Genomic DNA, 14,684 nt, shown 5'->3' with positions numbered 1-14,684 from the left:
GCAGCCGAGGATCGTCACTGCGGAGATGCACCCTCCTTCGCTAATCCAATTCATTTTAGAAGACTTACTTTGAGATACTATAATGAATTTTCAATTAAATGCGCTGTTTAGAAAAACGACATAATGTGATTGGTTTAATCGTAAGTAATGATATAATCCCGTGAACATTATGTCCTGCGCGTTGACGCGGAATAATCGATGCTGGGTGTCTGTCAGAGGTCCATTAACCCACTTTCAGGTTGAGACTTGTTTTTTTATCTACTCACCAGATGTTACTCACAACAGACGTATAGGCTACAAAGCCATATTTGAAGGAACTGTGAATTCAAAGATTTGTTAAAAATCGGAGTATATTGACTGCTACTAACAGCACTCAAATCAAAAAGTTATTCTTGACACTTATGTCTGGGTGCACTGCCACACAAATATTCTTAAAAGACTCTCCTCTAAAACTTAAGTCTAGTCAAAGATCAGCTTTGAGACAGACCAATGTCTTTCCAAAAAAGTTTAAGCCCATCTGTGAATAGGCCACAAGTTCCTGCTCAAAGATGCTCACACAAGAACAAAGTATGCCTCAAGTAGTAAATTATATTGAACTCTAAGTGAGCTTGTGAAAATAAGATGGTTCCCCTCAGTTGCTGAGTTTTTCCACTATGGCTTCAATCCACATGCAATGAGAAGTCTACTAGCAGGACACAGCGGTATTTAGACTTGAGCCAAGGCCACACCCAACACCCTAGATGACCATCAAATGCTGCACAGACACACAATAGTAATTACTCACAACTGTCCTTATAGTAAAAGGTGTATATCGGCACATACACAAAGAGATCAAAGACAAGAAATATAATTCATATTGGAGTGTTTACAGGGAATATCTTCTTCAATGGGTACACAGACATTATATTCTGTATACAACTTGCAACACTGTCACAAGCAAAAAAAATTCTGAATGCAAATCACAACACTCAAAAAAAAAGTAAACAAAATCTTGGATGAGTGACTCATTACTTCCTGAGAGCCATTTAAAAAAAAAAAACACATTCATGAATCATGCATTAAACATTTACGATCAAACCCTTTAGGGCACTTAAAACAGAAACAATACATTTTCAAATCCATTTACAAATAAGCCATTAGGAAATTAGACCAAAAACAGCCCTGAACATTCTACTGCTCTCAATCCAATCCGTTTTACTGTGTATAAGGGTGTGAAAGTTCATACATTGATATTGCTTTGATGTTTTGGTTTTGTTGGCTCTTACCATGAATGTGTGGAAGAAGAGTTTACTTCACTAAAATTATTACAGTACATTGTTCTGTAAAAGAAAAGAAATGTGTTGGAAAATATTAAAAATGAAGATTTAAACACTGAAAGGAATGAAGAAAAGCAGATATGGTCAAGCTTATCAGAAGTGGTGTCCAAGGAACTATCATTATAACTATGCTGCTAAGGGATTAGGGCTAAAATGAGTTCAGATTTCTGGGCAAATCCATTCCCCGAAAAATTGAAAGACACTGCAAAGATGTACAGTGTACCAGCTCCCACCTCTACTTTCGACATACTGTCCAACAATGACCAAGACTATTACAGAGAAAGTCATAAAACCTTGGATTGCATTGTTCTCTCAAAACTGCACAATATTTGACAAACCACACAAAAATAGAGTGAGGAATATGTGAGGTATTCTAAAGCTCGCAGTGCTGTATTTGTTGTTAGGAGCCAGGCTATTTTATAGATCAACATGACCATGGTCACAGCAGCTTCAAATGCTCAAACCCTCTTGCTTTTTTCACAGCACAGCAGAGTCCTGTCTTCAGAGTCTTGTGTTAATGTCGTTAGGGAATCTTACACAAATACAGACAAGTTGCTGGGGTTATTTATGTGTCTGTGTGTTTGTGAGTGTGTGAATGTGTGAGTGTTAGTGTTAGTGATATGTGAACTTCAGTTCAGACACTTCCACCACAACATTTCTGCATTTCATGCTAACATGACCAAGTTCTCACCCCATGCAACACAAACTGTTTTCTATGTATCCCCCGTCTATATAAGGTAAAACAACATGAGCATTTCCTCTGAGTCAGTCATTTCGTCTGGTGTTGAAAATGGAGAGACAGAGTTAACTGCAAATCTAAACCACAAACTTGCAGCATAATCACATAATCAACTGAGTGACTAGAACGTCAGACTGTCCTCCAGTATCTTCCAACACGTGTTAAACTAATACCTTATTCAGTTTTACTTCAACGTCCAAGTGATGGCCTACGTTACTATTGCACCCAGACTACAAAATGTCCTCCACTCCATGGGCAAAGATCATGACGAGACCAGGCTCAAGGATCATGTCTTCAGCCATGTGTTGGTTCTCACAGGCCAACACCACCACTGCCTGTTTTCCCGGGATGCGCTTAGCCACGTACAGTTCGTAGTAGCGGCGGTTCATCTGTCGCGTTTCCAGCGTGGCCAGTCCGCCGGGCCAGTTCCGCTCGTGGGCGTTCTCGATCAGATCGCCAACGATGGACGGGGGGCAGCCGCTGTCTACCAGCGAGCGTCGGATGACTGCCTGTAGAACAGCGTCGGGCGTGGAGATCATGCCTCCCCATCGGGTCACACGAGCTGGCTGCAATGAACCCACCCACCTGCAGGGGACAGTGTTGCAGGACAAGTCATTACAAGTCCAATTACACTCATTACAATCAAGTCACTAGCCTGGTTTCATTTCACTTCGTGAAGAGAGCCTGGGTACTCTCATTTGGAAAAGGTTTCGTAATGGGCATAGACTTTGCTTTAACTTTGAAATCAGTGGTTTGGTCTAACCAAGCACATTGATCAGAGATTCTTAACGTTACTTCCTTCTTCACTTAACCTTAACAAACTGATTGCAAACTCTATCTCCAGTCAGGAAACAACGCATTTACCTTTAGTGCATAAATGTACACATTCTTCCAACTGCATTTTTTGAAGTTTGCAGGTGTTACTACCACCGTTTACCACAGTCACTTTAGATTTCAAAACTAATGTCATCCCCTTTCGTCGCGGATTGGCCTACTATCAGGGAAACAGAAACACACTGAAAGGAGCCAGACTAGTAACTAGGGCTACACTCAAGTCAGTACACCATGGTCAGAGAGGTTTCTATTAACATCTAAAATGTAATGGGAGCAGAGGGAATAACACATTAGTTGTTACTACAGAAAAAAAGAATGATACTCACTCTAGAATCTCATTGTACTCAATGGTCTCCTCCAGGTTCTGTAAGCTGGGGTTGGTCGTGCGAAGGGCTCGCATGTAGGCCTTCAGTAACTGGATATCACGTTTCTAAAACATAACAGTAAAAGTCCTGATTTAAGTGAAAGGGCACAAACTGCACATTTCTAGCTGGACTGTTCACGGGTCAGATGTCCTGCTACTAAAATATACTACTACTCCATTAATCTCCTCTCATAGCACCACTTACAACAAGTCTTGCTGATCCTAGCACTTACCACCCGTCTTGAACTGACACTCAACTGTTTAAAAACATCACTCACTGATGCACTTATTCTTACTGTACTCTACCGTTTCTAAATTGTCCTAAAATTGTTGAGAAAATTGCTTTAAAAAAAACTTAAAACTGTTTACCATGTTGTTAGTCGCTTTGGTTAAAAATGCGTCAGCCAAATGTAATGTAATGTAATGTAATGTGATGTAATAATACTCCAAATATACACATCCATTTTTGAAATGCCATTTGTGGTTAACAAAGAAGCAGAGACGACTGTCCTAACTGCCCCATAATCATGTTCTTAATAGTGATGCTACACTGATGATCCACTATGAGAAGATGATTGGGCCAGCAGTACAGGCCACAGACCAGACCTGCTCAGCCAGTTGGTGTTTGTGTTCTGAGGCCGTTTTCTCCAGCTCTGCGATCTTGCCTTGCTGCTTCTGAACCAAAGTGCGGAGGTGCCCCACGCAGTTGTGTTGGGACAACTCATCCTTGGGAATTTCCAGCCTACATAAAGGTTATGGAAAGAAACCGGATAACATATAAGAACTAAATGGGGTGTTTCTCCTTTAAAAGCAGGAAACAAAGTACAGATTCCTTCAGACACATGATAACTGTGTTGTCTTGAAGAGAACTGGAACTTTCAAACAGACTCAAGAAAGTACCCAACAAAAAGCTCCCTAATCTATTCAAATGTCAGCTCCACTCAAATGTCAATACCAGCAAACAGTTAGGTGAGTCCTTGTATGAGGGAATCGAAAGGGGACTATTTGAGGATCTGTTCACTGATCTGTGTCATTAAAACACGAAACTGAAAACCACACAAACACACTCACTCACTACCCACACACACACACACACACACACACACACACACACACACACTACTCACCCACACACACTACTCACCCACAGCCTCGCTCACACATGACCGGCTTCTTGGGGTTGTGTTCGCACTCCCTGAGATGCGGCTGCAGCTGGCTGAGTCGCAGCACGGCCGTGCAGCCGAAGGCACTGTTGTCACAGCTCAGCTGCAGCTTGGACAGCATGTTGCGCATGATGCGGGGCACCGGCTGCAGCTGGGCCAGCGTGACCTGGGAGCGATCCACGGGGCAGGTGCTCTGCTGGGAGATCCATTGGGTGATGCAGGCATTGCAGAAGGCGTGCTCGCAGTCCGTGGCCTACGGGGGGCGACACCAGAGTCAGCCATTTCTGGGACGTTTCAGCAACATCGGCAGTTAGTTTGAAATGCAAGTGCTCCACAGTAAACCTGCAGCGGAAGCATCTCTGGGTGTTTGCGCTCTTGTTATTCTACGCGATAAAGCCTGTCAGTCTTTTATCACACAGGGTATCCTTCCAAGCAGTCTGCCAATCAATCATCAGGGAACAGCTGTGCTGCGGTGATCACAACAGGGATGGAGAACATCTAGCATTAGCATTACATCTGTCAACGCGCTAACCCCTCGCAAAGGTCAGAAGGACGTATGGACTCAGGCACGCGCGCACGCGCACACACACACACACACAGGCACAGATGTGTACACAGTCACACAGTGTACAAATGCACACACATGCAATCACATAGACACACAAGGTCAGGTGAAGTGCACTGGAGCAGTGAGCGATCTGTATGCGCGTCTCAGTTTCAGCCCATCTCTGCCTGTGGAGACTTACAGCATTATCGATTGGAAGTGGTGGCTGATGCCAAAACCATATATTACGCTCAGCGTGTGCATGTGTGCATAAACGGACTCTCTCCTCTTCATTAACTGAAGTGCAGCTATAAAGCGCCGACTGGCCCACTGCTTTCTCAGGGAAATGCGACTGTGCTCTGCATTCAGACTCCTGTATGGCTGCCAACCCACTGCGCAAGTCCCCATACAGACTAAAAGAGAGAGACCATGCACACACACCGTCAATGCCGCTGAAATAACTTCTTGACCTATGCTGACATGACACATTACCAAGCGCACACACAAAAACAAACTAAAAAAACAGAGTCACTCACCTCTCTCTTAACTTATCTCATACCTGTCCACCATCAGGTTGTGGAAATATTTTGGAGCAAACATGTCTTGCATCCGAATAGCTCATCGTCACGTCTCATCGAGCTGCTCAAGGACAACTTAGCCTTGCACTCAAATCTGCAAGGGAAAAGCCATCCCCCTAGCACTTCTTCTCATCCTCTTCCTTCTCTCTGCAACTCTCCTCTCCTCTCCTCTTCTCTCCCCTCCTACCCTGTGCTACTGCATCTCTATGAAAGCTGATCTGTCTCCCTCCTGTCCTTCCTGCTCCCTCTTCATGTGGATTCTACTCATCTGTCGGACGACCCGGACATTCTGTTTGAAGCTTTGATACACAGTTTTGCCCATTCTGATCTGTCCGGCATTAAACCCACGAAAGGAGAGCATCTCTGTGTGACAGTGGGACAGAGACACAACTACAGCTGGCATCTGGCTTGAGATATGCTGAGTCACACCCCCCCCCCCCACACACACACACACACCCCTTCCTGCAAGGTGTCTGTGTTTAAAGGGGAATTAATATCAATCTGATTTATTTACACATGAGATAAAAACAAAGGAAACTGATCAAATGGTTATATATTATTGTGTAAGTATACCAGTATAATCAGCTCCTATTAACTCACAACCCAAAATTATGCTATATATATATATATATATATATATATATATATATATGTGAAATATATAAGTGACATTCTCCTGAAAATACCAACTACACCTGTCTGTACATTAAGACCAGAGTGTAAATCTGGCTTCAATAAAGACTAGAGAAGGCTTTACACCAAAATCCATCTGTGCAATAAGAGTAGTAGTAGTAGTAGTAGTAGTAGTAGTAGTAATAGATAGATAGATAGATAGATAGATAGATAGATAGATAGATAGAGATAGATACTTTATTGATCCCCAAGGGGAAATTCAAGAATAACAGCATCTATAGTTATACCATGGCAAAAGGGTATAACAAAATGTCCCAGAAACCAGCCTCTGGAGTAAAACAGAGCAGGAGACTAGGTAGAGGGCTATACCTGTACGGGCTCCTCCAGCACACCACTGCAGATGGGGCACAACAGGTCTTCATCCACGTGCCCCTGGAAGCGGTTAGTGTCGTACCCCATGGCACATCACTTGGGCTGCCACAGCCTAGGGCAGATTCCAGCCATTAATTATTTTAGTGGCAAAGAAAAAAAAAAATCAGGAGGCAGTTCACATTGGTGGCACTAAGACCATCAGTACATCACTACGAGTGGTAGTAGTGAGCATTAATATGCAGTCTGATACTTCTGTGGCACAACATAACAGCAGATTTGGTAAAACAGAAAGCTTCAATCTTATCTTCAAACTTTAACATGAGTGATTATGTCCAAATAAGAATATCTTATTCATGGATTCTCTATCATTCATTTGCAATATTGACTGGTAGGCCGAACACTGCATCCACAGCACTTACTGTAATTATGAAAACTGTCATTTCGACATCATGTGTAAAGCTATTCAAGAACATTCATCTCACCCGCAATCAAACCTTATTTTACGATAAGTCACAGAAAGGTGACATTTAAGTCAGAATACAGATATGATTAGCCAGGTCATGTCACTGTCATGTTAACGTTTGTTACATTAACCGCTGCTGTAATCAGTGGAGATGGGTAAATCTGGCCATCTGATTATGCAATTTGTAGGCAAAGTTTGAACCATTTCTTACCTTACCTCGTGCAGTAGGTCTTTTGAGTTTGCCACAGACTGTATCAAAAATGGTCTCATCTGCATACTTGGAGGAGGCAGTATTTTTTTAATATCATAAACAAAGTAGTGGGACGACGGCGCTATAGAGACATGGTTAGGGATTAAAACTCCTTTGTGAATGTTGTTAACAATTAAAGTTGACTGAAATCCACAGCTTTGTGGGCTCAAACGCGGTTTTAATTTCACGTTACTCGCCTGTTTCCAAAGTTATCCCGTTGTGCCTGTATCCTTCCTGTTTGCTGACCACTTATGCACACGTCCCTAAACACATGACCAGACTGCACCACTATGATTGGGTAATAACGTTGATAAACGTTTAGTTTGACCAATAGGGTGTCTTTTGCCAAATGTTTCCGGTAGTGTATGATGCTATGGAAAAAATAAACAAGATTACATCAACGTAAAATAAGGTTTGCTTTCCATTTCTTCCACACACTGCATGCGTTGTAAAAAAAAAAACCATTAGCCTCAGTTAAGTGAGTGCAATTTTACCCTTACGTTTAAAAGTTTTAGCATGATAAATACCTTTAGCTCTTCTGTTGGTGTTACCCTCGCTGGCTAGCTAGCTATCGCTAACTGGTTCCTGATAGAAGCTCCCAGTTAGCAAACATTAGGCTGCAAGATGTAGAGCGCACTGGTAACGTTATTCTCTAACATGTATACTTTCAATATTTACTGTAAACGTTAATTAATATAATAACAGCAATATGCATGTGTGTACCTAACCAGCCATGTGAAATTGCCAAAAGCATTTGTTAGCTAAGTTAATAAAATTGGAACCAGTCGACGTTACCTAGCTAAACCAGTTGTCCCCTTACATTGATAGCCGCCAACAAGTCAGTTCTGTCAAAGTTGTACTAGCCTATTCGAATGCAATTACTAGGCAATAATGACCATTTAATGCGTTGCAACATACAATAAATATTGTCTCCCTTGTTTCCCCCCAAGGTTTGGCGGGAACTTGATCACAACCTGTCATTTCAAGACTAATTTAGATGTTCTGCAAACATGACAACCGAGACCTTCGTCAAAGACATCAAGCCAGGACTAAAAAACCTTAACGTAATATTTATTGTCCTGGAAACAGGTATTGGGTTATTGCCTTGTGCCATTTTATTCTTTATTGATGATGTTTTCTTTTTAAGAAATAAATCCATTGTGTTCCCATTTTGATTCTTTTGCATGCTGTAAAACACTCTTCCTGTTGTCCATGCCTGACATGCTCATAAATAGTGGGCATAAATAACTAAGTGTCAAATTCTGTCTTACCTCTGATCTTAAAGGACGTGTAACCAAAACTAAGGATGGCCATGAAGTGCGAACATGTAAGGTGGCAGATAAGACAGGCAGCATCAGCATCTCTGTCTGGGATGAGGTGGGAGGACTCATTCAGACAGGAGACATCATCAGACTTACAAAAGGGTGAGAAGAAGACTGCCCTTACCTCTTTATGTAGAAGAGTATAAGCATGTATCTGTTTCATAACTGAAGCACTGTTTCAAACGCTATGCAAAATTTAATCTCAGTCTTCTTTGTACTGATATCTGTAGTGATGTGTGTGTGTGTGTCTCTGTGTGTGTGTCTGTGTGTGTGCGTGCATTCGTGCATGCTTCCAGTTATGCCTCTGTTTTCAAAGGCTGCCTCACACTCTACACTGGAAGAGGAGGAGAGCTACAGAAGATTGGAGAGTAAGTTGTTCATCTCATATGGAATCCCTGAAATGCCATATGTAAACATAATGCAGCACATGCACAAAGACATACACTGGTATACAAGTATTAAGACAAACACTGATACAGGATGGTAACTGCCATGGGATTTTATACATGGGCTCAAAATAGCTGGCGATGGTTACACACCAGGGAACCCACATTGGGAATTTAAATCATAATACATAGATTCAGATTGCTAAGAGGATGACTAACACACTGGCATTAACTTGACAAGGCAATCGAAATTGAAGATCTATAATTGAACAATGAATCATTCACACTCACTCCTACTTGCACGGCATTATAGGCACATGAACATTACACACACAATGCTGAACACAACAGGCTCACTGCTCCTTACAATGCATTATGCATGTAATTCAGCATGTATGTCATTGCCCAGTTACAGCAGAAAGGATATAGAGAAAGTGACGAAGGTTACAATTTAAACTTTGGCCTGAGGTTGGTAACATGCTGCTGGGCTATTTCAGGTTCTGCATGGTTTACTCAGAGGTGCCAAACTTCAGTGAACCCAATCCAGAGTACACTGCCCAAAGCAACAAAGTGGTAAGAGAGAGACCACACCTGTGTTTCTTCTTTATCTCTCCATAACAGTTCTTGATATGTTTCAGCCGTGTGTGTGTGTGTGTGTGTGTGTGTGTGTGTGTGTGTGTGCTTGATCTAAAACTTCTCTGTAATGTGCGCAGACAGTGTTTGCTATGTTCAATTAGCGTGACCACTAGTCTCATGGTCTCTGCTCTCTCCCATCCTTTTCTTGTTGCCAGAGCTTGAATGACAATGGAAACAACAGTGCTACCTCTGGTGCCTCCAGTGGTGAGTTGAGTTGCATCTGAACGCCGTATAGGTTGCCTCGCCATGGCACTGTACAATTCATATAGACCCTTTCAACAAGATAAACAAAAACAATGCTTGAACGTTCTATTTTGTTCCCAATCTACTTCCTCTGCATGATGATAACATATGGAATGTTAAAACGGAAGCCTTGTGGGAACAACTATGATGCTGATAATGGAACTCTCTTGAAAGGGTCTATAGTTAATCCTGCTTCAGCAACCTCCTCATGAGCAGTGTTCATTTCAGACCATTCAAGTCAAGTCAAGTCAAGTCAAGTCAAGTTTATTTATATAGCGCATTTCATACACAGAGGTCATTCAATGTGCTTTACATAAACAAAACCAAACAATAATAACAAATAAAAGCATAGAAGGGCAATATAGTCAAAGAATAGTTAAAAGGTAAAGATCATAATAAAAAGAAAACATAAAACAAGGTAAAATCATTTAAAAATAAAGAATAATTAGTAAGCAAAACAAAGGTAAAAGTAGTAAAAAAAAGTAATAAAAGACAAAGTAGAATAATTATCAAGGCAGATTCAGAATTTGTAACTCGGCACAGTTAGCAGAAAGCATCTGAGAACAGTTTGGTCTTAAGTCTAGATTTAAAACTGGCTACAGTTGGGGCCTTTTTGATGTCATCCGAAAGTTGGTTCCACAGCTGAGCCGCATAGCAGCTAAAAGCTGCTTCACCATTCATCTAACTATAGGTTTTACTAGCAGGTTTTTCACCTGGGACCTGAGAGGACGAGAAGGTGTGTACTGCTGAAGCATGTCTGACAAGTATTTAGGTCCTGCTCCATTTACTGATTTATAAACAAGCAATAGTGCTTTAAAGTCAATTCTGTGACTTACTGGAAGCCAGTGCAAGGACTTAAGAATTGGAGTAATGTGGTCAGTTCTTTTAGTTTTTGTTAGAATCCTAGCTGCTGCATTTTGTATCACCTGAAGCTGTTTAATAGTCTTTTTAGGAAGGCCTGTGAACAGTCCATTGCAGTAATCAACCCTGCTGGAGATAAATGCATGAATGAGTTTTTCTAAGTCATATTTTGACATCAGCCCTCTGAGTTTGGCAATATTTTTGAGGTGGTAAAAAGCTGATTTAGTTATCGCTTTCATGTGGCTGTTGAAATTTAGATCACTGTCAATTAATACACCAAGATTTTTAACAGTATCCTTTGCCTTCAACCCTTTTGTGCCAAGGAGAGTGGCAACCCTAAGTCTTTCCTCATTTTTACCAAATATAATTACTTCAGTTTTTTCTTTGTTCAGCTGAAGAAAATTTTGAGACATCCAGGTGTTGATTTGTTCTATACACTGACACATAGATTCAAGAGGACCATAGTCGTTTGGTGATAGAGCTAAGTAAATTTGTGTGTCATCTGCATAGCTATGATATGAAATCAAATTATTTTGAATGATTTGTCCAAGTGGGAGCATATAGAGGTTGAATAATAGTGGCCCCAAGATTGACCCCTGGGGAACACCACAGGTCAAGGACGTTGGTGTTGAGGTACAGTTTCCGATGGCAACAAAGAAGCTCCTTTCTTGTAGATATGATTTTAGCCAGCTGATAACTATGCCTGTAAATCCAACCCAGTGTTCTAGTCTGTGTAGTAAAATATTGTGATCAACAGTGTCAAAAGCTGCACTAAGGTCCAGTAGCACTAGGACTGATGTTTTACCTGAATCTGTGTTTAGGCGTATGTCATTGGAAACTTTAATGAGAGCTGTTTCAGTGCTGTGATTTGCCCGAAAACCAGACTGAAAGTAATCAAAATACCCATTTGATGTTAGGAAGGTGGTTAATTGATTAAAGACTACTTTTTCAATAATTTTGCCAATAAAAGGTAGATTGGATATGGGCCTGTAATTGTTTAGCATGGAGGCATCCAGGTTATTCTTCTTGAGAAGTGGCTTTACAACAGCTGTTTTCAGTGACTTAGGAAAAGTGCCAGACAGCAGTGATACATTTACAATTTGAAGGACATCCGCCGCTATGAGGTGAAAAACAGTTTTGAAGAAATTGGTAGGCAGAGTGTCTAAGACACATGTGGAAGAGCTGAGATTCTGTACCGTTTTTTGAAGTGTTTCGTAGTCTATCAAGCTGAACTCTGACATCAAGTTTAGTTTCCCTCTGTTTGTTGCTGGAAGTTCAGGTTGTTGAATTTGTAATTGAGCAGATATGTTGAGTCTGATTTTGTCAATTTTACCTTTAAAAAAAGATGAAAACTCATTGCATTTATTAGTTGAGAGAAGTTCAGGCGCTAATTGTGAGGGGGGATTTGTTAACTTATCAACAGTTGAAAATAGAATACGAGTGTTATTTGAACTTCTATTGATAATGTTAGAAAAGAAAGACTGTCTTGCTTTGCATATTTCAGAGTTATATGTGCGGAGCATCTCTTTATGGATTTCATAGTGGATCTGAAGTTTGTATTTACGCCATTTTCTTTCAGTCTTCCTACACTCTCTTTTTAGAAGTTTAACTGCTGGATTTTGCCTCCATGGTGCTTTCTGTTTGTCCTTAACTTTCTTGAATTGTAATGGAGCAATGTCATCCATAATGTTTGCCATTTTTGCATTAAAGTGATCAAATAAGTCTTCAGAGTCTGACAGTTGACTTGACTTTAGTGAAAGTGCTTGCTCAAAGAGAGCACTTGTCTGATCATTTATGATTCTCCTTTTTACCATCATAGCTTTGTTTTGAGTGTGTGGGGACATAGACACATCAAAGAACACGCAGAAATGATCAGATAAGGCCAGGTCTTTAACAGCTGTAGAGACATCGAGACCCTTTGTGATAACAAGGTCGAGGGTATGGCCGAGAGAGTGTTCAGATGCTGTACATTGCTCAGATCATAAGGGATCACATTACAGTCCACTTTATGGAGCTTGAAGAGGAGGTTATAGGAAACCACTGAGAAGACAACAGTTTTTTGCATCCCTTCAGTTCTCAGATACTTTTAGATCAGCATCCACCTTCACGTTCTTGTAAAGACAGTTAAGCTTCATTAATATGTAAATTCAAAGGTACTTAAAGATTTGTCTCGTACAATTATACAAGGTACAGAAATGAATTACAATAATTAAACATGAGGAACAAATGTTGTAAACAGTTAATTGACGGTTGGAAGGTTAGAAAGCTGTGATAACATGCGTGGTCAAACGGTTCCTTTCAAACTTGTAAGACTTGCCTCTCTTATTAAAGGGAACGAGACAACAAATGGAAATGGAGTAACGTCTCAGACAGCTGGCAGCTCTACCAACTCCCAGACCGGAGGCCGGGCAGGTGGAACTAACGGTAATAAGGTGGTCAGCGCTGGAGGAGGGGGCAGCTCCATCAGCAATGGGAAGGAGACTCGGCGCACAGGCAAAAGATGATCGTTCTGCTAAAGAGACTCATCAAAGCCACAGACTGTAAAAACAAGGCCATCCCAACAGGTTTTAGCTTCTGTTCCCCCCCATGGATTGGCTTGTACAAAAGCGCTGCTGAACATGAATGTGGAAGGTTTGACTTTGCACATTTGGAACCAAAATGAAATCAGATACCTTCTGAGCAGCTTATAAAATGACCCCAACCATTGTCTTCGGTTCCCTTGGTTACAGTGGATTGACTTTGGCCCGTAGTCCAGGATATTCTGTCACCATTTTGCCAGTTTGATAAGTCTGGCAGATGACTTTGGGAATTTGTGCTCTACAGCCTCCAGCTATCTCTTCCACACGTTTTCCATGGAAAGCATTACACCAAGAGAGAAGCATCACTAACAGAAAAATACATGCTATAGCAAGCATGCTAAGCTAAGGTAAAAGTCATTCAAGGTTATCTCACTGGAATGAGATGTCTTTCCTTTTTATATTTGCCCAGATATGTTATACATGTGTTCATCCTGTCCATAACATGCATATTAAGTATGATTTGTTTTCATGTTATATGAACTACCTACTGGCCAGGTAAAAGTATATAACGTATAAAAGTATATAAGTAAATATAACTATGAATCAGATACAGGAATTTCCTGTATTCTGCTGTATAAATCAAGAGAAGGACATTCACTAACCCCATAAAAAATAACAAAACAGCAGACCAGTTTATTTTTATATCCTGTTCCAAAAGAGGCTTTTGTCATTTGTCATTTATTCAAACGGTTATTATGTCTGTAAAATATACCACTTTCAGCTCAAATTTAATGTGATTTGTATGTTTGTGGGAGTATGTATTTGCAGCATAATGTTACTAGATTTCATGTTAGACCTCTAATGCAGCATACTGTAATGTTATATTAAACCCCTAAGACAGTATTAGTTCTGCTTATAGTGTAAACCAAGAGAAAGGTGTAAACAAGCCTAAAAATTATGTGGCCAAATTAATTGGCTGCATGGTTGAAAACAAAAGAATGAAATTATGTATTACTATCTTCATTCACTGTGGAATATCATATTTTCCTCATTTAGCTCGTGCTTGATCTAGGCAACTAATACTTTGTAGGAAGCACAAAACATAAGGAAACTAAATGCGCTGTGTATGCTACAAGTGGAAATTTTCGAGGGTAGAGCCAAAGTAGACACACGATACAGTGGTCTATTCAGCTGATGTCCTTTTAATATCAGATACCTGTATGACCATCATTCATTGTGGCCCTAATTTCACTGCACCACTGGGAACATGAGCCAGTTGATTTGCACCACTGGTCAGAGCTTAACCACTCTGGATGACCTAGCAAAGATCCTCCGCTTCAACCCTCTCTGGACCTAATGTGGTCTGATCAAAAGTAAACAAACGTGACACATTTGCAAACCTCAAAGGTGTATAGCATAGATTGGTTTTCCAAAGCCGTTTACATTTGTCACCCTTTTTTT

General features: G+C 40.8%; 2 protein-coding genes across 5 annotated transcripts; one reads left to right on the top strand and one right to left on the bottom strand.

Moving 5' to 3' along the window:
- Positions 1-831: 831 nt before the first annotated feature.
- On the bottom strand, positions 832-7,491 carry LOC143104033 (E3 ubiquitin-protein ligase NRDP1-like). 2 transcript variants are annotated; one of them, XM_076267942.1, is made up of 6 exons: positions 7,218-7,491; positions 6,541-6,655; positions 4,398-4,669; positions 3,860-3,995; positions 3,216-3,319; positions 832-2,640 (listed from the first exon to the last, which is right to left on the bottom strand). In XM_076267942.1, the coding sequence occupies exons 2-6, from the start codon at positions 6,628-6,630 to the stop codon at positions 2,286-2,288; spliced, it is 957 nt and encodes a 318-aa protein (XP_076124057.1). In that variant the 5' UTR covers positions 6,631-6,655; positions 7,218-7,491; the 3' UTR covers positions 832-2,285. The 2 variants fall into 2 exon arrangements, with proteins under 2 accessions (XP_076124057.1, XP_076124058.1); XM_076267943.1 differs by having other exon boundaries at positions 7,223-7,491.
- Positions 7,492-7,596: 105 nt separating this feature from the next.
- nabp2 (nucleic acid binding protein 2) lies at positions 7,597-14,653 on the top strand. 3 transcript variants are annotated; one of them, XM_076268214.1, is made up of 7 exons: positions 7,597-7,668; positions 8,207-8,345; positions 8,542-8,680; positions 8,875-8,946; positions 9,462-9,537; positions 9,756-9,804; positions 13,036-14,653. In XM_076268214.1, exons 2-7 carry the CDS (start codon positions 8,267-8,269, stop codon positions 13,206-13,208), a joined length of 588 nt encoding a protein of 195 aa, XP_076124329.1. In that variant the 5' UTR covers positions 7,597-7,668; positions 8,207-8,266; the 3' UTR covers positions 13,209-14,653. The 3 variants fall into 3 exon arrangements, with proteins under 3 accessions (XP_076124329.1, XP_076124330.1, XP_076124331.1); XM_076268215.1 differs by having other exon boundaries at positions 7,644-7,734; XM_076268216.1 differs by lacking the exon at positions 7,597-7,668 and adding an exon at positions 7,799-7,895.
- The last annotated feature ends 31 nt before the right edge of the window (positions 14,654-14,684 follow it).

This window comes from Alosa pseudoharengus, unplaced genomic scaffold (genome assembly GCF_046254945.1).
Source record: "Alosa pseudoharengus isolate Yale_2024_CS ecotype anadromous, Long Island Sound unplaced genomic scaffold, YU_APseudo_1.1 YU_APseudo_1.1_scf_5, whole genome shotgun sequence".
Classification (NCBI taxonomy): Eukaryota; Metazoa; Chordata; class Actinopteri; order Clupeiformes; family Clupeidae; genus Alosa; species Alosa pseudoharengus.
The sequence above is the reverse complement of the archived record's forward strand: the minus strand, read 5'-3'. Positions and strand labels throughout refer to the sequence as shown.

Coding starts and splice junctions, on each gene's coding strand:
- nabp2 (XM_076268214.1), top strand. CDS start 8,267: ATGACAACCGAGACCTTCGTCAAAGACATCAAGCCAGGACTAAAAAAC. Junction 8,346..8,541: donor ATTTATTGTCCTGGAAACAG/GTATTGGGTTAT, acceptor CTGATCTTAAAG/GACGTGTAACCAAAACTAAG. Junction 9,805..13,035: donor TACCTCTGGTGCCTCCAGTG/GTGAGTTGAGTT, acceptor CTCTTATTAAAG/GGAACGAGACAACAAATGGA.
- LOC143104033 (XM_076267942.1), bottom strand. CDS start 6,630: ATGGGGTACGACACTAACCGCTTCCAGGGGCACGTGGATGAAGACCTG. Junction 4,670..6,540: donor TGCTGGAGGAGCCCGTACAG/GTATAGCCCTCT, acceptor CGCCCCCCGTAG/GCCACGGACTGCGAGCACGC. Junction 3,320..3,859: donor AACACCAACTGGCTGAGCAG/GTCTGGTCTGTG, acceptor GTTATGTTTTAG/AAACGTGATATCCAGTTACT.